Genomic DNA, 22,702 nt, shown 5'->3' on the forward strand with positions numbered 1-22,702 from the left:
TCGAAAATGATGACTATTTTGGATTCCACTTTTATGACAAAATACGTAGCCGCCATCTTGGATTATAAAATGATCATCGTTTTCGAATTCTGCACTCCCTAAAACCTATAAATCGACATCCGTGACGACGCAAGTTATCTTTATTTTCAGATTTAACAAATTGCTACAGAATACAAAGGACAAAAAAGAAGCGAGGAGGTAATGAAACAAGCAAAAATACAGATGATTCCTCGACGCAATTGGGTGATTCTTAAATTGTGTCCAGATTTTTTTTGTCTTAAAAGTTTTTATTTTTCACATATTACTCTCACAAGTTCCGTGACATTTCGACCTTGTAATTTTTTAAGTAAATGTTTTTGTTTATCTATGAGGATCTCACTAGAATAGTATAATCAAGGTATGTTTATATTTAATGAATGAAATAGTAACGCAAAAAAAAATATATTTGTGTCTTATATTCCTGCCGAAGACTTTTATTTTACCTTTTCCTTCTACACAAGTTTGGCCAAGTAATAAGAATTTAGGGCTCTCAATTTTATTTTGACTTCTACAACAGTAAAGCTACGAGGCCATGTTTGGTATCGTTTTCGTATAAATTCGCAGTACCAAATTTAGTTAAGGTATCACATTGACACCATTCCGAAGTAAAAACATATAAACTTATTAAAATACTTTCTTTTAAACTCCTCTTCACGCTTAAACTGCTGAACAGTTTTAATTTAAATTTGGTACACATATATTTTGAGTCCCGAGACAGGATATAATAAGTTATCTCAAAAATCATCCTTTAAAGGTGTGAAATGAGGTGTAGGGGGGAATTCAGAATTGACTTCTTGAAGTTAATACTGTTTAAGTTTAGGTTTGAAGTCATGTTTTTTCATCATTTTTAACTAAATCAAAGATGTAGACCATCCCAAATTTCATATAAATCGGTTCAGCGGTTATTGATTTCCCGTACAAATTTCCACGCCACTTTTCACACCTTCAAAAGATGATTTTGGTTATAAGATCTATGCTATGTCCTGTTCCGGGACGCAAACTATTTCTATACCAAATTTCAACGAAATCGGTTCAGCGGTTAAGCGTCAAGAAGAGTTTCAAAAAAACCGGCCAAGTGCGAGTCGGACTCGCGTATTAAGGGTTCCGTACATTAAGTCCGACTCGCGCTTAACTGCACATTTCTAATAGGTTTTCCTGTCATCTATAGGTAAAGAACTATTTTGTGTATTCAGACGGACATACATACAGACGCACGAGTGATCCTATAAGGGTTCCGTTCTTTCCTTTTGAGGTACGGAACCCTAAAAAGATTTATTTTTATTTTGTGGAATGGTGTCAATGTGATATCTTAAATGGATTCAGCACCCCAGATTTATACGAAAACGATACCAAACACGGCCTAGCACCTTCACTGATATAGATATATCAAGATAAAATTGAGAGCCCTAAATAAACTTTTAAGAGCGGATATCTCAAAAACTATTCAACATATCGAAAATATTAATTGAATAAACTTGTAACAAATTAAATTAACTTTCATTTTGTATAAGTGGCCATGTCGCTGAGATGCATAGTTTCCGAGATATAATCGAAAAACGGGAAAATGGGACCTTCAAAGCCCCCTCTCTCCCCCCCGCTCAAGGGCTACGGCCGGGGACTTTCGATATGTTCACCTCCTAACTTGTCAAACCGAGTTACGGAGTCAAAAATTGTGTTCCGAGCATTTCCCTCTACAACTTTTGGAGCATTCGTTGCCTGACCTAAGTAGCTTATTGAATTTCTTTAAAAACTTTTCTGTAAAAGGTTGACGGGTGTTGGGTGTTTATATGGTTTCGGTCGATTATTATTATTTGCATTGCCCATGATGACTTACTAGAATTACGAGCACACGAGACACTAATAGTAGTTTGACAAACCTTGGTTTTCAAGAGGTATTTTATATTGACATTTGCTGTCACAAATTTGCTGTCAGATTTAGTCGCAAACCGCACGCAAAGTGCACACAAATGTGTCGACACCTTGTTACGGAAAAGTGTAGACACGGCGACGACACTTTGTTTCGAAACAATTCTAGACACATTGTGTGGACTCTGTTACGACACATCTGACATTTAGTTACCACTTTGTGATTCTGCGACTGGAATGGTTATATGGGTCCTTTCAGTGGTCAAATATACACAAAACTCACTATACTTCGTTTTTGTAGCATTAGAAAAAAAAGTAAACAATCTTAACGTATCTTTTTATTGAAAAACACTTTTGAAAAATAAGTCACAGCAAACATGTACCAATTATATAGCATATATTATATGATCACTTATTCTCTTTGTTTCATAACTAAATTTTTGAAGCGTTTTTCTAGAAAAAGACACTTCAAGATTGTTTAGAGTCAGACCGAGGTAAGTTTGCAACGATTTTGATAGCACACGCCGTGCAAGTGTCATTTTAAACGTCACACTTCTATGAAATTATGACATATACTTCAAGCAAATCTTGTCAGTAGAAAAAGGGGCGAAATTCAAATTTTCTATGGTACTCTTCGCGCCTACGTTTTTTTATATTTGCCGCCTTCTTCTATTGACAAGATTTGCTTAAACAACTATATAAATAACACTTGCAATGCGTGTGCTATGAAAATCGTTGCAGACTTACCTCAGTCTACACCAGGGTTGGGCAGTATTTCAATTACATGTATTTGAAATACGTATTTGAAATACATTTTTGTATTTTGTATTTGTATTTCAAATACTACCTGGAAAAGTATTTTGTATTTGGTATTTCAAATACTGCACTCACATGTATTTTGTATTTTGTATTTCAAATACTTCAAGCATCAAAATACATTTCTACAAAATACATTTAATTAAATTCTATAATCCTAAAATGGAACGTTTATTTAAATATAATGTACGACTTGTACGAGGGCAAATACAATGCGCGAGCTATTCTGCGCGGAACTTTTTGTCAACAGCCAGGGTATAGGGTCATTGCAGTAGTTTCCGTCCATGCTCTAGTTTTAGACTACTTGACGGATTAGCAAATAATATATTTCATTTTTAATTTACTACTTGCGAAATATAATTTTAATATCATCATCATCATCATCATCAGCCTGGTCTCGTCCACTGCTGGACATAGGCCTCTCCTATTGCATGCCATTGAGCACGATTTGCGGCAACTCTGAACCAGCTCTTGCCAGCCGCCTTGCGAAGGTCATCGCTCCATCTAGTCTTAGGGCGTCCTACGCTAGGTACGTTTGCCGATGCGCGGTCTCCACTCGAGAACTCGTCTACCCCAACGGTTATCGGTTCTACGGCTAATATGACCGGCCTACTGCCACTTCAGCTTGCTAATCCGGTGGGCTATGTCGACGACTTTAGTTCTCTGACGGATAACTTCATTTCGAATACGATCCCTCAGAGAGACTCCGAGCATAGCCCTTTCCATAGCTCGCTGAGCGACTTTGAATTTATGGACCAGTCCTGGTCTGGTCCATAATTTTGATATGTAGACAGATATATATATATTGTTTCGACATTAAGGATTGAAATCAGTCCAAATTTGTGCAGCAATGTAGGTTTATATTCAAATTTCGTCAAGTGGACGAAAACTAGCGCAATGACCCTATAAGTTTTTAGGAAAGGATATTCGTTAAAAAAAACTAAATGATTAAACAAAAAAATTGAAAGGTATTTTGTATTTTGTATTTGAAATACATTATTTTAAACAGTGTAATTTGTATTTTGTATTTCAAATACCCGTCACCAAAGTAATTTGTATTTGGTATTTCAAATACTTTTAAAAATGTTATTTGTAATTTGTATTTGAAATACGTGGAAGCCAGTATTTTGCCCAACCCTGGTCTACACCTACCTAAAAACGAATCAACACCAATTATTGGTGGGTCGATCAACTATTTCTTGTTCTTATTCTGTCCCATCAGCCAGGAGACAATAGTAGCATAGTTTCTTAGGCGACCTGCTGTACCATGTTCTACAAACGTGCTTAGTAGATGTCCCATTATGGAAAGGCCTTATAACTACAAAAAAAATCATGTTTGGTTCATTTAAATACGAAAAAACTAGCATTTTAAGAGTGACCCAGGAGACCGTAACCATGGCAACTAGTGACAAGAAGAAGTTAATTCACCCTGGTATCACCATCTGTGTCCACAGAAAATTTCAGAGCAGTTTCAGTCTTTGTTATAAAACATCCAGTTAAGTACCGCCTGCAGTACCATGGCTATCACGAACCCTGAAATAGAAATAGAAATATTTATTCGCTTAAACATGGTAAATGCATGCAGATGTCAAAAGTAAATTAATTTAGTATCACATGTTTAGCCAAATATGGCATGCAAACTTAGGGGCTGTCCATAAATTACGTCATCGATTTTTGACGATTTTTGACCCCCCCCCCTATAATCATCCAAAAATCATGCTTCAAATGACCCCATTTCCTCCTACTTCATGCTACCGTCATCCGATGTCCAGACCCCCCCCCCTAATTTGAAATGACGTAATTTATGAATAGCCCCTTAAAGCTAAAAAAAAAATCTTTATTACAATGTCAAATCTAGGTATACAATACTAAATCAATAATATAATAACATGCAGTCAAGTAGAGTTTAATTATTACATATATTATAAGTTTCTTTAACAATGAATTTAAACTGAAACCCGGCCTGGGGCACTGGAGGCCTTGGTCACTTTTTCTTAGTATATGACATTTATTTCAGTTTATAATTTATATAGTAGTGTTTCTACTTGAAATAAAAACAAATTAAATTATTTTCTGAAAATAATTTAATTTGTTCTAATAGTAATGAATTTCCAATCCGCATCCGCAATCCCCAATCCGCATTGGGCTAGCGTGGGGACTATAGCCCAAGCCCTCTCGCGCATGAGAGGAGGCCTGTGCCCAGCAGTGGGACGTATATAGGCTGAATTATTATTATTATTTATAGTAATGAATTTAAAGTCACTAGAACTGACCTGAGAACAGGTCCCAGCTGTACCCGGTGCTGGGCATCCTGCTGGTGGTCTGCGGTCGCCGGTCGAGTTGCTCTACGGCGCGAGTGAGGCGCTCCAGCGTGACGCCCTGCTCTCGGAGGGTTGTGTCGAGGGAGTTGAGGTGCTGCTTTAGCGTTCGTCTGGAAAGAGGGTAGGTTAGATGATTTTTTGATACGAAGCCATATATGGCGGATATGATATTTAACTCTATTGACAGCTATTAAAGTTCAAATTTCAACAAATATTTTTTTATTATATGCAGTAAGGGGTTAAGGGCGTCGGTTGTGCGACGTAGTAGAAATCAAATTAAATATTTGCTATAGTTCGTTATTTTTTTGAAAAAGGGTAAACAATCTTGATGTGCGTTTTTATTAAAAAACAATATTGAAAAATAAGTCACGGCAAATATGTAACAATTATGAATCATATACGATTATTTACATTCTTTTGCTTTCATAAGTAATAGTTACTGATTTTTAAGTTTTTCAGTTAAGGCACGTCAAGATCGCGTAGTCGTTTTCTAATACTAAAAAACCGGACAAGTGCGAGTCGGACTCGCCCACCGAGGGTTCCGTACTTTTTAGTATTTGTTGTTATAGCGGCAACAGAAATACATCATCTGTGAAAATTTCAACTGCCTAGCTATCACGGTTCATGAGATACAGCCTGGTGACAGACGGACGGACGGACGGATGGACGGACGGACGGACGGACAGCGGAGTCTTAGTAATAGGGTCCCGTTTTTACCCTTTGGGTACGGAACCCTAAAAAACTAACTATACAGTGACTGCTTACCATCAGGCGGGCAGTATGCTCGTTAGCCACCGACGTAGTATAAAAAAAACTTACGCATGCTTGGATCTCGTAGCGAGCTCCTGTCGCGAGTCCGAGTCGGATCGCTCGCGTCGCTCGAGTGAGTGCCGCTCGAGTCGCTCGTGCCGCTCGAGCCGCTCGGGTCGCATCGAGCTCGTGCTGCCAACCGCTGAGGTGATTACGAAGTCTTCCTCGTATTCAAATACTTCGGACGGTTGCCAGGGGCTGAGGAAGGAAATTAGATTATTATTAAATGTTACGGAACGCAAGCGATGTATACAATTTAATGACCAAGTTTTTTTGCGGGGTAAAGTAGTTGAGTGATGTATTATGAACCTTGTGGATGTCAGCTGCCGCTCCGTTTGGGTAAATTATGAGGAATAACCCAATTATGTGAAATAAAAACAATGGGGTTAAAATAGTAGATTGTTATGGTGCCTGAAATGATGCCTTTCACCCCTGTTAAACACTGTATATTCCACAACAAAACATGAATAAGTATAATCTTCTATAGTATTTCTTGAGGGTACCTTCAATTTACAATTTACGTAAAGGTATCGTTATTTATGGAATCGGGAGCTAAATACCAGAATATATCCATTTAAAGCCATATCATTATTTCTTACCGTAAAGTCATCACTCTCTGCACACTTCACAGAACGGAGAACCCGCCTAGCGGGTCGCTGGTAATGAATATGTTAAGGAGGGTAGTTAGACTAGTTATTCACCTCGTGTTGGAGTGGTTGTACCGCCAGCCCTGGTCCTGGACCCCGTCGGGACAGATGACGTGGTTCTCCTTGTGGAAGAAGCGCGGAACCCACGGCGCGATGGTGGCGCGCGTCCGCGCCCGCTGCGCCTCCTCTATTATTGTCTTCTGTTCTGTTGCTGCCACCTGGATACAAGTATAATTATTACTTAATACTAATTAATACAAATATACATCCATACTAATATTATAAAAGGAAGTCTGTCTGATACCTCTTCACGCTTAAACCGCTGAACCGATTTAGATAGAGATTGTTTGAGTCCCGAGGAAGGACATAGGATCGTTTTTATCCTAGAAATCATCCCTTAAAGGGGTGGAATTTTGTATGGCGACTTAACAACAACTGCACAACAAACTTTGTCAATAGGAACTGTCCCGCCCGCGCGTGTAGCACCGGCGCTGGTGCACGATTTAGTTGAGGTATAGAGATAGTTTGAGTCCCGGGGAAGGACAAAGGGTAGTTTTCATTCAAGAAATCACCCTTTAAGGGGGTGAAAAGGGGGGTTGAAGTTTGTATGGGGAATCAACAAAACGCAGATTGAATAAAATAATAGCTACCTACCTAAATTAATAATTCCACACTGACGAAGTCGCGGGCAAAAGCTAGTACTTATAATATAAATGCGAAAGTGTGTCTGTCTGTCGGGTACCTCTTCATCTTCTTCTGTTAGCTTAATACCTAATGCTTGACGCGACCCCCTTAGTACGAACAAAATGTTTCACTTATGTATTGTTTTAAGGCTGGCAGAGGCTTGACAGTTGCCAGTTTGATTTAGACCATTTATTAACGTATTAATATACATTTTTTGTGGATGGGTGTACCTCAAGGAACTAATCCTGGCTTGTTCTTGTTTCTTTCGTATGTCAATGGCTTGCGATGACATGTAAGAATAACCGCCACTAGTAATAACCTGGCCCCGTAGACAACATGCCCGAAACGAAACGCAACTGTCACTGTCACACTAATATGGAAGAATGATAGAGACACAAAGCGATTCGATGGCGAAGCGATAGCGATTGTCACCTTGGCTAGGCCGCCTGATCCTCGCTGTGGATGGCCTCGGAGACAGCTAGAGCCGCTGGGACTCGAACTCCTGCTGGTTTCCTAGCTTCATGTACACGTCAGCTGCCGCTCCGTTGGTTGTGTAAGTACCTGGTCCTCGAACTCCTGCTGGTTTCCTAGCTTCATGTACACGTCAGCCGCTACTCCGTTGGTTGAGTAAGTACCTGGTCCTCGTTGTGTATGGCCTCGGAGACTCGCAGCCAGAGCCGCTGGGACTCGAACTCCTGCTGGTTTCCTAGCTTCATGTACACGTCAGCCGCTACTCCGTTGGTTGAGTAAGTACCTGGTCCTCGTTGTGTATGGCCTCGGAGACTCGCAGCCAGAGCCGCTGGGACTCGAACTCCTGCTGGTTTCCTAGCTTCATGTACACGTCAGCCGCTACTCCGTTGGTTGAGTAAGTACCTGGTCCTCGTTGTGTATGGCCTCGGAGACTTGTAGCCAGAGCCGCTGGGACTCGAACTCCTGCTGGTTTCCTAGCTTCATGTACACGTCAGCCGCTACTCCGTTGGTTGAGTAAGTACCTGGTCCTCGTTGTGTATGGCCTCGGAGACTTGTAGCCAGAGCCGCTGGGACTCGAACTCCTGCTGGTTTTCTAACTTCATGAGGTACCGGGTCAGCCGCTGTTCCTTCAGGACGGCCACGTCGAGAAGGGTCGCTTCCTCCTGTAATGATATGGGCTTATAAAATACGCGGATGGACTACTGAAGTACTTTTTGGACTCGTTATAATGTTTCAATTAAAGCTTCATATCGACGACCGGTCTGGCCTAGTGGGTAGTGACCCTGCCTATGAAGCCGATGGTCCTAGGTTCGAATCCCGGTAATGGCATTTATTTGTGTGATGACACAGATATTTGTTCCTGAGTCATGTGGTTGATTTCTATGTATTTATATATTATATATATCGTTGTCTGAGTACCCACAACACAAGCCTTCTTGAGCTTACCGTGCGGCTTAGTAAATTTGTGTAAAAACGTCCTATAATATTTATATTTAATTAGTTAATATTCTCACCCCGTTCCTCTTGTCCCGGATGTCGATCCTGCCGTCCCAGTAGCCCTCGACCGTCGCAACTGTGTCTTTCCCCTTTTTGATGCGACCCGATATTAGGTTCGTCTGCTCCGAACCGCCCAGGAATGACTGGAATAAAAAAGTAGTTTAATGTATTAAATGGCGATTTTAATTATTCAAAAACCAATTAATTGCTAGAGTCAGACCAAGCTAAGTTGGCAGCGATTTTGATAGTATAGACTGTGCAAGTGTTATTTCAAACTTCAAACTTGTATGAAATTATGACGTTTACTTGATACTTACCCTTAATTTAAATTCGATGTCTGCACTATAGCCGGTGCTCTCGCACATGACATGCACCTGAAATTACACAAAATAATGAAAATAAGTTTTTGGCAAAAATTTAATTTTTGGTACAAGCTTTTATCGCTGACTGTACTTTTCTTACGACAGACAACTAATACTCATCGTGACAATTCTAAAAACCCCTAACACAATTAGGTTGCGTTGTTTCATCACAGAGTTCCTATGGACTCCTCCTGTCTCCATCATCAGATCAGCTCGACGGTACCATAATATTGCATTGTCATCCGATTTATACATGCATGCAAAATTTCAGCTCAATCGGAAACCGGGAAGTGGATCAAATTTAATTTGAGATTTGATTACAGACCGACCGACAGACAGACAACGGGACAGGTGAAACTAAATAAAAGCTTGTAAAATGGCAACATAGGGATAGTTTTAAGTAAAAACGCCTTTTTAAATACCAGGCGTAGCTCGAGAACCTGTCATCATCATCGGGACATGCATAATGACAGGTGATGATTGTGGTCTAATAATATATTAAACAACTTTTCTAGGACCACAGTTCTGAGCAGCCGAAACCTATAGGATAGCGATATTATCGCGATTTTCATATTGCAATATTGGTCCCACAGAAAATGTACTATGACAATGATTAATCACTTTTTGTCATTCATGATCTTTCGAAAGCTTTTGAATGTGTAATCCATACTCTAATAAGTAGGTAAAGGTATTTTAATCACATTAATGGCCTCGAGTATTTATCTTAGATCTTAAAATCATATTAGGAGACATAAACCAAAGTTAAGAAATAAATGGAGTCATTTCTTCAATGTTAACGGTGAAGAGAAGGGTGTACCTCAAGGATCTAGTTTTGGGCCATTACTGTTCCTCATGTATGTCAATGGCCTGCAATATTCTTACGGCGTTATTCATAAACGCGTTACTGGCCTGAATCAGGTATGAATCGTTTGTCTTTATCTGTCATTTTTAGTTATGTATTTGTAAGAAAGGGATAAAACATAATTTAACAAAATCTGGCCCGTAAAGTTTACGAATGGGTTTAGTGTGTAAGTAATATATATTTGAATCATAAATAAACATAAGCCTAACATAAGCCTTCAGTAAGAAGTGTATATACTTGGAAAAATTCGACCTATGCCGCTGTGGCCCGGTGGCCGAATGGCATGTAACGTATAAAAAATAGAAAGATAAGAAATAGGAGTTGTAAAAGGTGGATTTGAATTTGGAAGAGATGTTACATTATATACTTACAAATACTTACCGAAATTACCGAATCGAGGCCGGATAAGTCTCTGGAGAGCAGGGAACCCTTGGATCAAGGGCCGTCCTATGCTGTACTTATCCGGCCTCGATTCGGTAAGTATTTGTAAGTATATAATGTAACATCTTAGTATATGACATTTATTTCAGTTTATAATTTATATAGTAGTGTTTCTACTTGAAATAAAAACAAATTAAATACTTTAGAATCTTTAGATAGATAAAAAGTGTAACCTTCCCCCCCAGCTCCATGCTGAGTGTTCCTATGACGATGCCCTTGCAGTGCGCGTAGGGCGCCGTGGTGACGTAGCTCTCCCCCCAAGTGAGCAGGTGCACTCTCGCGCATCCCTCCAAGATGGCCGACGTCGAGTTACCTGAAATATACATAATAAGCATCATTATAGATTGTCAAGCAAATCTTGTCAGTAGAAAAAGGCGCGAAATTCAAATTTTCTATGAGACGATATCCCTTCGCGCCTACATTTTTCAAATTTGCCGCCTTTTTCTACTGACAAGATCTGCTTGACCAACTATATATTCATTAGTTTTAAGGTAGTTAAGGTAAAGTTTGCATTTTTTGTTTACTTTTGCTCAGTTGTTTTGTTTATAATCACATAATTGAAAGTACTAGTTAATATTTTCACTCACCATAAAATTTGGATCTTGCTAATAAACTTCCCTCTATAACGAAACCTTCTTTTCTATTTGACACGTAGAAAGCTGACACAGGCGGGTGGTGGGACACCTGAAAAATTTACTTAATGTTAAAAGTACTTATTGATAAAAATAATAATATGAAATTAAAAAAACGGCTAAGTGCGAGTCGGACTCGCGCACGAAACTTCCGTACCATTACGCCAAAAAACGCCAATAAGAATCACGTTTGTTGTATGGGAGCCCCAATTAAATATTTATTATATTCTGTTTTTAGTATTTGTTATAGCGGCAACAGAAATACATCATCTGTGAAAATTTCAACTGTCTAGCTATCACGGTTCATGAGATACAGCCTGGTGACAGACAGACGGACAGCGGAGTGTACTAACACCCGTTTTTACCCTTTGGGTACGGAACCCTGAAAATCAGTACGTACGTATTTGTCACGTTTGCAAAAGGTACAGAAATGTTAATGAATAAATACTTCGCAACAGGAAAATAATGAAAATTTAGTTTAGACCAGGCTAAGGTGCTGTTTCCGGAAAGACCATATAGACTAGACCATAAAGCGACCCATTTCATTTTGTCGGTCCGAGCGTAAGCGATGACCGATACAGATCGAGAATAAAATGGGGCATTATGCCCGAGTTATATTCTCTGCTTTTCACTTTGATTGCGAGGAAAATATACAGAAATATTGACGGTTGTTTTACCGTATTTATTCAAGACTAAAGAAAAATCGCACTCGGGCCGGTCGGGGCTCCAGGTGGCAGTTTGTATGGCAGATGCAGGACTTTTTTAACTTACATATTTAGAACAAGCCTTTATCAATGAAACATGTCGGCTCCGTTGGGCCTCTACATTACAGAGTTTCAGTAAGCGTTACTATATATAAATATAAAATAATAATTCAGCATATATATGTACGTCCCACTGCTGGGCACAGGCCTCCTCTCACTCGCAAGAGGGCTTGGGCTATAGTCCCCACGCTGGCCCAATGCGGATTGGGGACTTCACATACACCTTTGAATTTCTTCGCGGATGTATGCAGGTTTCCTCACGATGTTTTCCTTCACCGAATATCAAATGATATTTCGTACATAAGTTCCGAAAAACTCATTGATACGAGCCAGGATTTGAACCGGCGACCTCCGGATTGAAAGTCGGACGTCATATCCACTCGGCCACCACCGCTTTACTATAATATCAACAAAACTGTACACGTATTTCGCAGTTTTAGACCGGGGTTCCGCCAATATCGAGTGAATAACCCCAATATCAGTTACTGTATAGCCCCTAGCCTCAAATAGTTGAGCCCTCTTGTCTCGAGTCCGAACACATTCCACACTTAGTGGTAACAAAAAAGGAATGTTTCTTAGAATCTTTCTGGGACATTTTGGGAAATATGGTGGAAGTTGTTCAGCTTCATGTAGTTTACCAGCATACCATTTTTTATAGAAATCTAAGATGTGATCGAAATGTAGGAAGTGCTGTACATCCTCGACAGAGTCACAGATATCGCAGTTGGGCGACGTTGCTTTCCTCATCTCAGATACAGGACTTTATTGTCGTCAATAAGGGTCGTAATTGATTTTACTTTACGCTCTAGAGCATAATAAGCAAATTTATGCCGTTTACACGCGATTTAAATACCAACTTTACGAGCATGAGAAGTGAAAAGGAAACTTAAGTAAGCTCAATGAAAGTTACCTGTTCAGCCACGTAGTATGTGTTGGTCCTGCTGTCTGGATGCTTCCAGCAGCATCTGAAAGTCTCGCCTAGAACAGGGTTATAGGGCTTCTTAAGCCCTTTGGGCTTGCGGTACAAGCCAGATAGGTACCAGCGCAGGACCAGCTTGAACCGGGTGTACGGGTCTTCTACGTGTTGAGCTCTGGAAGAGAAAAAATGTATAAGTGTTAAAGTATCCTTATGAACGCCCCTCCACCAGTTTAGGATTTAAGATTGGATTAACTCATTTTCAAATTACAGTACTTAATCATCATAGACTCATAGTAATCATGATTTCACGATTCTCTTATAAAAATGACCTTAATGTGTCAAATGTTTACTAAGTTTGTACTTAGTACCTCCGCATTGTAATGATTGGCAGACAGATAAAGAATCCATTGCCTACCATGCATATAAATAAATAAATAAATAAATATTGGGGACATCTTACACAGATCGACCTAGCCCCAAACTAAGCATAGCTTGTACTATGGGTACTAGGCGACGATATAAACATACTTAAATAGATAAATACATTCTTATATAGATAGAAAACACCCATGACTCAGGAACAAATATCTGTGTTGATCACGCAAATAAATGCCCTTACCGGGATTCGAACCCAGGACCATCGGCTTCGCAGGCAGGGTCACTACCCACTAGGCCAGACCGGTTGTCAAAATATTATAGTTCGCTATGGCACTATGTTCTGGGGGTGATCCCACAAATCGATAATTGGTATTTAAAGCCCAAAACAACTTTAGATCAGATTATTTTATAAATACGGCACAAGATTTACATATATCGGTAATAGATAGCAGATAGCTTATCGGGGAAAAACCTCTAAGATAATAATGAGTACCTAATACGAATGCGATGTCGTATTCAATTCTGGTCTTGCGCTTTTTCTTCTCTGCCCAAGCAAGAGTCTACAGCGTACCACGCCTATGTAAATTTATTTTTTGGATATGGCATCATGTTATGGGGTAACCTCACTAAACTAAACTTGATACATATTTAAGACCAAAAAGTAATTTTTGATAAAGAAACTTACTGTGCCAATATGTCCGCGTGGTAATAGTTGTCGGACAACTTGTCGAGGAAAGACCGCGGCTCCAAGATGAAGGTGGGTAACACGACTTTGCTGAGGTCCATTCCTGGCCGCACCTGCTTCAGCAGGAACCAGAGGAGGGACTTGTTCTCTTCCGCCACTTCTTCTACCAGCTCGCCCGCCTGTAAATATCCAAGCTAATAATAAGAATATAATATTTAAAACTTTCGCGTTTTGAACACATATTAACTCACATTTATAGACGGGTCTAACGCGAATTTTATTCAATTACCTTTATTTACCGACGTTTCGACACAGGTTTCACTGGTCGTGGTCATGCAACTAAGGCCCATAGATACATACCTTACAAACTAACATTTATACAATAATAAAAATGTTGAGATGGGCTGGCGGTGTGACACGCCTGGATAAAGTCCGCAACGAGCATATCAGAGGTTCCTTCAGAGTAGCTCCTATCGTAGAAAAAGGGAAAGAAAGTCGCTTACGTTGGTATGGCCATATCCAAAGACGCGAAAACGACTATGTGATTAAGAAAGTACTCAACATACCAAATTCGGCCAGAGGAAGAGGCAGGCCAATGGAATAACATTAAGAAAGAGATGGACCAGGACAACCTTACTACTCAACCCAGAATAGAGTTCTCTGGCGCAAATGTACAGGGAGACCCGACCCCAGATAAACTGGGAACATGGGTTGGTCAAAGAAGAAGACAATAATAAAAATCTTAAATGCTAAAAATCATTTTCGTGACGCAGTTTTCTGTTGCGGCGTCACCTGCTCTGGTGTAGGATTCGGCAGATTCCCACGGAACCGCCGAAATATCACACCCTTCGGCCAGAAGTCCGAAATCGTTCGGTAATTTTGCTTGACTACTCACCGCGCCCGTTTCTCTGTCCGGGTCTTCTACGTAGAGCGCCTCGATGCGCTCCACCGCGCTGCGCTGCGCCGCGCCGCGCCGCGGCTCCGGCTCCGGCATCGTCCGCGACGCCTCACTGTCCGTGTCGGACGCCGCGCCCGCTAGCTCTGTTGAGAATAGGTGCAGGTAGCGATACGGTCTACGGCTAGCTATACTAAAGATATCAGAATAAAAAGGTAGAATGTACAGTAGTGTTATGGGCACATCACGGAAGTTTTTCATTCAGGCCGCCGCCTAGAAGGCATAGAGCGATTTTGGGACAAACTTTTCGATTAATTCTCTGCCATTTTTGTTCAGAGTACCCAAGTACTCAAAATTATCAGTATGTAGTTCTGATTCTAAGACAAAGTTCATAGTTTGCCCATTATTATATAGGTATATAATTTTTTTGTCTCGTCATCAGAAGAAAAAAGGAACCATCAGATCTTGAAATGTCACATCAACAACACACTCTAGCTTATACTCATACTGCTATTTTCAACTGTTATTATTGCACAAACAATTTAATTTCACAGTCCCGCTCCGTGATTGTCAAGCCATTTAGGGTCCTAAGTTCCTAACTAAATTGGTTGTTCAATACTTACGCTATAGAATTTCCAATTTAGCAAGAACCCTAAATGGCATAACCATCCCGTGTGGTGACTGTACATACCGCAAGTTAACTTTTAGTTTTTTTTACAAGCTTTTATTTACTTTCACCTGTCCCGTTGTCGGTCTGTAATCAAATCTTGCAAGTTAAATTTGATCCACTACCCGGTTTCCGATTGAGCTGAAATTTTGCATGCATGTATAATTCGGATGACAATGCAATATTATGGTACCATCGAGCTGATCTGATGATGGAGACAGGAGGTGGCCATAGGAACTCTGTGATGAAACAACGCAGCCTAATTGTGTTAGGGGTTTTTAGAATTGTCTCGATGAGTATTAGTTGTCTGTCATAAGAAAAGTACAGTCAGCGATAAAAGCTTATTGTACCAAAAATGAAATTTTTGCCAAAAACTTATTTTAAATCGAATCGTCCTAAAGAAAAGTTAGTGTTAATGATTGTTTGTGCAATTCTATTCTCGTAAAAGATGCTAAACACGATTGAGCAACGACCACACCATAATTAGCATCAAACTCAACACAACGAAGGTTATTTTAATTATGAACATTTTGTGTAAACGATTCCATGAGTTTTATAAACACTATAATTATATTAATGTACCTAAGACACATCGCCAATTTTTGCAAAAATGTAGATGCTTTACTGATTAGCCACTGACTGACGACCAAAAAGAAATCCCTTAAGGGAATAAATTTGGCCATACCGTAGGTAGGTATCTGTGTTTATTATGTGCCTACCAGTTTATTACCAGGTTAACATGTTATCGGCTTTTAGTATTTAATATCCATAAGGAAAATTATTGTTGCAATAAAACCTAATATTTCAGAATATCGAAAAAACATTTTTTGTTTTGAAAATAGTGAGTAAACGCCACCGTTATACACCTTAAATTTTAATTAATATTTAATGAATCATTATTTTACGTCCAAGCCCTCTCGCGCTTGAGAGGAGCCCTACGGCTACCGCCAATACCGAAAATCGTCAATTGCGGGCATTTTTCTCTGTCACTCTAATTACGCCTTCATTGGAGTAAAAGAGTAAGATCCCCGCAATTTGCGAATTTCGGTTTTCGCGGTAGCCCCTCTGTGCCCAGCAGTGAGACGTATATAGGCTGAATTATTATTCTATTATTCTATTTTACGTATGATTTTAGGTTAAGTCTTCTATTCACGTTAAATTTAGTACAGGATTAGATCAATTTGTCACAATGACTGGATTTTTTAATATTTACGCCAACTCACCTCCATTCCTAATAAAATCAGTCACATCACTGCCCTCCACAAGACTGTGTTTTCTAAAGTTCGACAGAACAGCAGCACTACCATCTTTCCTCAACTCCGTTAAAATGCTATCGTCATACTTGATGGGAAACACAGCCGGCACAGAGGACTGCCTTGAGAGCTTCTTCTGGCCTCGTAGAAGAGAGAATATGCTGGATCTTCTGCGGCCCTTATCCTTCATTCTTTCATTCAGAAGTACGTCTAATCCGTTCTCCATTTTGTATATGACATTGGTTGACGATTTGATCTTCTTTTATGTTATAGATTTTGCTAGAATCCGCTTTTGTAGCTTATTGTAGGATCTACTTTTCTGAAAATTCTGTAGCTTTTGCCAGGGTCCACTTTTTTGGTGATTCTATAGTTTTTTGCTAGAATCCGCTTTTGTAATGCTTTTGTAGCTTTTTCTAGGACCCGATTTTCTGATATTTCTGTAGCTTTGCATAGGATCCTCTTTTCTGATGATTCTCTAGTTTCTGCTAGTAGCCGCCCTTCTGCTGATTTTGTAGTTTTTTCTTAGGATCCGCTTTTCTAATAATTCTGTAGCTTTTTCTAGGATCCGATTTTCTGATATTACTGTAGATTATGCTAGGATCCACTTTTCTGATGATTTCCGTTTTTCATACTCGTTGAAAGCTTTAATGCCAGATCATGTTTAAATCAAACGCATAGAAGAGTCACTTATTTTGCATTTTCAATATCTTTAATGTCAAAAAACACAAGGCACATAATTATATCGACTGGATAGTATTTAATCGAGCACTTAATATAAAGTCATTCAACGCACACATAATTGCGTCAAAACACTGTCAAATAGGATTTAACTGTTACATATATTATTTGACAAAAAGTGGTTGGATCGTTAAAAAAATAACTAGGAAATGAAAACTTGCCCCAAAAAAAATCCGTTCAGTTATTAGCATACGTTTTAGTAACTCAGAGGAAGGTTTTTCAGACATACTGTGAAAGTGCGTTTCTTTTCACAAAATCTGTGCGCCCGGTAAAATTATACTATTCACAAAAAAATCAAAATGTAACAAAAGAAAATCGGCTACAAAATATAAATCGACTCAGATAGAGAATTTGTTAGAAACAGCATATAGGGTTATTTTTTAGGGTTCCGTACCCAAAGGGTAAAAACGGCAAACAAAATCTCGTTTGTTGTATGGGAGCCCCACTTAAGTATTTATTTTATTCTGTTTTTAGGGTTCCGTACCCAAAGGGTGAAACGGGACCCTATTACTAAGACTCCGCTGTCCGTCGGTCCGTCCGTCCGTCCATCCGTCTGTCACCAGGCTGTATCTCACGAACAGTTGAAATTTTCACAGATGATGTATTTCTGTTGCCGCTATAACAAAAAAAACTGATAACAGAATAAAATAAAGATTTAAGTGTACGGAACCCTTCGTGCGCGAGTCCGACTCGCACTTGCCCGATTTTTTAGTATTTGTTGTTATACCGGCAACAGAAATACATCATCTGTGAAAATTTCAACTGTCTAGCTATCACGGTTCATGAGATACAGCCTGGTGACAGACAGACGTGCGGACGGACAGACGTAACCCTAAAAAATCGACCCAGAGAGAGTAGTTTGTTACTAACATATTTATGGTGTTTTTTTTTAATTTGATAACAACGCCGTAATTGACAAGAGGCCCATCATTGTCATAAATCACAATGCAACCCACACTTTATCACATGATAGCGTAGCCAGTAATGATGTCAAATTGGGACTGCGTTACCTTTGGTAGCCGAGCGTTCGGCTCCGACCAACTAGGGTAGGGTAGCTGCTTAGAGCATTTAGTAACTGGAGATAAATCATAATGAAACCCACACTTTATCACATGATAGCGTAGCCAGTAATGATGTCAAATTGGGACTGCGTTACCTTTGGTAGCCGAGCGTTCGGCTCCGACCAACTAGGGTAGGGTAGCTGCTTAGAGCATTTAGTAACTGGAGATAAATCATAATGAAACCCACACTTTATCACATGATAGCGTAGCCAGTAATGGTGTCAAATTGAGACTGCGTTAACTTTACTAGCCGGGCGTTCGGCTCTGACCAACTAGGGTAGGGTAGCTGCTTAGAGCATTTAGTAACTGGAGATAAATCATAATGAAACCCACACTTTATCTCATGATAGCGTAGCCACTAATGATGTCAAATTGAGACTGCGTTACCTTTGCTAGCCGGGCGTTCGGCTCCGACCAACTAGGGTAGGGTAGCTGCTTAGAGCATTTAGTAACTGGAGATAAATCATAATGAAACCCACACTTTATCACATGATAGCGTAGCCACTAATGATGTCAAATTGAGACTGCGTTACCTTTGCTAGCCGGGCGTTCGGCTCTGACCAACTAGGGTAGGGTAGCTGCTTAGAGCATTTAGTAACTGGAGATAAATCATAATGAAACCCACACTTTATCACATGATAGCGTAGCCACTAATGATGTCAAATTGGGACTGCGTTACCTTTGCTAGCCGGGCGTTCGGCTCTGACCAACTAGGGTAGGGTAGCTGCTTAGAGCATTTAGTAACTGGAGATAAATCATAATGAAACCCACACTTTATCACATGATAGCGTAGCCACTAATGATGTCAAATTGGGACTGCGTTACCTTTGCTAGCCGGGCGTTCGGCTCTGACCAACTAGGGTAGGGTAGCTGCTTAGAGCATTTAGTAACTGGAGATGTCATCGCTGTCATTTTCTTTACGAAACAGTCTGACGATTTTTGCGGGGGAGAGGACGTCAAATGTATTGCTATTTCTACATGATTTGTAGGTAACGTACAAATAGCCATGTCAGTCCATACAAAGGTTTCCACAATTGTGCATGTTTTTCGGCAGAGGGGTGAGCTCTCAATTGCCACTCCAGTTATTAAATGCTCTAAGGGTAGCTGCGAGTAGCTGATATTAACTATGGTTGATATATGCTTGCTTATCCTCCTAATGAAAGATCCAGAAGTTTCCACTGAAATTTGAATCTTTAGTGCAGGGAATAGAGTTGATTTTGGTTTTGTTTGAAAATTGAACGAAACAAAACAAATGCGACTCTGTTCCAATTGAATATGATTTAAATTTCATTGAACTGAATAAGTACTATAGTTAGGACCTTGGGCCTTAGGAGGATAAAAAAGGCTGCCCTGGCGGTTGCTGCCTGTAACTAAATACGTGCGTCCCATGACACGGGCAAGGGTAGCATCCGCTCTGTCTACCCATTGCATCTCTGTAAAATGTCAAAAGGGAGTCTACGTGTTGGCTTCGGCTTCGCGCACGCCTCCCAAATGTCCGGAACAGCACTATTCCGCGATAGGGAAAGAAAAATATAGTATTTCTCGCGTTATCCCGGCTATTGCGGCGGCACGGCTGTGAGGCTTTGTAAATCTTGGTAATTATGTCCTATAATATAATATTTATTTTATATTTATTATTTATTTATTTATATTGGTCAGCCCGAGTCCAATGCTCTTCACCTGACACAAAACACCAGGTTATCATACCCATTAGGTACGCTATGTTGACATGACATGCCTCAAATCGAAACTGTCATAACTGACTGCAAAATACAAATGCATAGTGCGTTTTAGAACTGTCGCTAGTAATTTGATCTCAATGCCGTTGCAACGTGCAGTTTGCACGTGCGTTTTGATAGGAATTTAGGTTAGAGTTGCATTGTTTATTTATTAAATTAATGTAGGTACTGCAGGTCTTTTCGCGGAAACATCCTTGTTTAATTGTACCGATAGATTTATTAGACCAGAATCTTTATAGATCGTTTATTTTTATCAAAGCAAAATAATGTAAATTATCGAATATAATTCATAATTGTTGACATATTTGCCGTGACTTAATTCAAAAGTGTTTTTCAATAAAAAGACACGTCAAGATCTAATGCTAAAAAAACTAACTATACTCAGACATCTATAGTTATTCTTTAGATCAAGATGAGTCTGCAACGATTTTGAAAGTGTTATTTAAAACGTCAAACTTCTATGAAATTATGACGCATAAATAACACTTGCACTGCGTATGCTATCAAAATCGTTGCAGACTTTTCATGGTCTAATTCTATACTCTGTATCTTTAGGTACTTAAATAAAAGTAAAAAATAATTTGTACATTTTCGGGTAGTTATGGCATTTATTGAATAACCAACCAAATACAAAACCACCTGGATCTGTCACCGAACGACCTGACTTTAACCTATGTTCTCATCTACCTCTTTTCATTTACTCTCAACTGGCTTAAGAACAACTTAAGAAGCCATTTGAGGGTAGATTTTGTTTACTCTTTTTTAAATACCTAAAGATACAGACTAGTTGGTACTGATAACCGATTATGTGGTTTGCTCGAACGCAGCCCTACGGTCGGTGTCATGGTGACACTACGATTGGCGCGGCCCGAACTGTCAGACGAGTATCGCCCGCCATTACTGCGTCGGAGTGTGATTTACTTGAAGCTACGCCTGTTTTCCGTGTTTTATGTATTAAATCCTTTATTTAATGATGTATGGTGTTTTCTCTCTTAACCTTCGAGCAACACCGGCTTCCGACACATCGGAAGGGAGGGGCCCAAGCGATATCTCACCGTACAAATCTTTCTGCCATTTTTCGCGGGGGGAAAGGTGCACACAGTCGCACTTCTCACACACTTACATACAAAATCCAATCTGTAATGACGACATAAATACATAGAAAATTACACACGTCAAAGACAAATCTTGCAAACCTTGATCTCTTTTTGTGTACGGACGAGTCACGAGTGTCACAACACGCACACTAACACATTTTCGCCGAAGAATGTTATTGTATTCTGAGAGATGAGAAGTCGGATTTGTCGCTCGACCGATCCGCAATTTGTACTGGGCGGGTAAAATCAATAAATCCAACAATTACATGAGAGTAAAATATAATAATTGTGTTTAAATGTAATTAAACGTATGATATGTAAAAAAAATATTACATGTGAAATGTAACACTTTCTTTTTGTAAATTTGATGTCCCCGACCTCTTTTTATAACAAAAAACCGAGCAAACAGGCATTTTTGTGCAGCAGTGTTCACGCGCGCGTCTGGACTCGGTCTAGTGAAAAATCCAAGTGCAACTAGTTTTATTAGCCGCGCTAGATTAGATTGACGCGCTAATCTTGTACCTCGGCAGAGGGGAAATAGTGCGAATGCCGCCTCCCTTCCGTGTTGCTCGAAGCTCTTAACAGTACGTTGGTTATAAGACTTATAAGCTAAGACACGCTCCCGACCACAATTACACAAGTCAAGGTCTGACCCGACTCACACCAATTAACTAATGGTAAAGAGTCTACTATTATTACAACATGCTGTAATGATAATGACAACAATTGTCTTTGATCTATTTCGACTGGGTCGCGGACAAAGGGCGATGGTTCATAAGGGGCTAAAGCAAAATTGTAGTATTATATTGCATTTGTACATGTTTTCATCAAGGGCAAATATCATGATGATCACACGGAAATTAGACTATATTAACCAAAAACTTAAATTAAAGGTGTTGAAAACATGTCAATTTTCATTTGTATATTACCTAGTATACCAAAACAGTATAATATTAGTATAAAATTGCTAATGATATAGCCGATGGATCTGACGAGCAATATATTAAATAGAAACATATTTTCTGAGTAATTTATATCGGGTAGAGCAGAAAAAAAGGACTTTTATGCAAACGGGGAATTGTTTAGGCTACGTACTTTTTCACTTAATAATCACGTTAATATTTCTAACCGTTTTTGAGATATAGTTTGTTATAAACATAAGTGCAAACATCTGTATGTTTCAACACTATAGTTCGTTTTCTTTAGCATTAGAAAGAAGATAAGTGATCTTGACATGTCTTTTAATTGAAAAAAGCTTTTTAAAAATCAGTAACTATTATTTATGAAAGCAGAAGAATATAAATGATCGTATTAGATTCATAATTGATATATATTTGCCGTGACTTATTTTTAAAACGTGTTTTACAATTAAAAGACACATCAAGATTGTTTACCTTTTTTCTAATGCTAAAAAAAACGAATTATAGCAAGAAGATCCTATGATATGACATGTGTCAATTTAAAATGTAAATAACTTTGTAGGGTTGTCACTGATATAAAAAATATTTCATTTTAATGGTTTTGTTTTACTTTTAATCCAGCTTTACGATTATAATAAC

The 22,702-nt window shown here is 39.3% G+C and overlaps 1 protein-coding gene across 1 annotated transcript in view; it reads right to left on the minus strand.

The window, feature by feature from the left end:
- Positions 1-2,206: 2,206 nt before the first annotated feature.
- The window catches only part of LOC134802480 (oxysterol-binding protein-related protein 8), a 65,452-nt gene continuing 44,956 nt past the window's right edge, over positions 2,207-22,702 (minus strand). The window contains exons 9-21 of the mRNA XM_063775159.1: positions 14,589-14,734; positions 13,694-13,872; positions 12,622-12,802; positions 10,903-10,999; positions 10,489-10,628; positions 8,968-9,024; positions 8,668-8,793; positions 8,176-8,316; positions 6,554-6,717; positions 5,862-6,050; positions 4,995-5,152; positions 3,858-4,254; positions 2,207-2,652 (exon numbers count right to left, since the gene is read on the minus strand). Coding sequence (XP_063631229.1) covers positions 4,193-4,254; positions 4,995-5,152; positions 5,862-6,050; positions 6,554-6,717; positions 8,176-8,316; positions 8,668-8,793; positions 8,968-9,024; positions 10,489-10,628; positions 10,903-10,999; positions 12,622-12,802; positions 13,694-13,872; positions 14,589-14,734 — 1,640 coding nt within the window. The 3' untranslated portion in view covers positions 2,207-2,652; positions 3,858-4,192. The remainder of the gene's footprint in view (positions 2,653-3,857; positions 4,255-4,994; positions 5,153-5,861; positions 6,051-6,553; positions 6,718-8,175; positions 8,317-8,667; positions 8,794-8,967; positions 9,025-10,488; positions 10,629-10,902; positions 11,000-12,621; positions 12,803-13,693; positions 13,873-14,588; positions 14,735-22,702) is intronic.

This window comes from Cydia splendana, chromosome 24 (genome assembly GCF_910591565.1).
Source record: "Cydia splendana chromosome 24, ilCydSple1.2, whole genome shotgun sequence".
Taxonomy (NCBI): Eukaryota; Metazoa; Arthropoda; class Insecta; order Lepidoptera; family Tortricidae; genus Cydia; species Cydia splendana.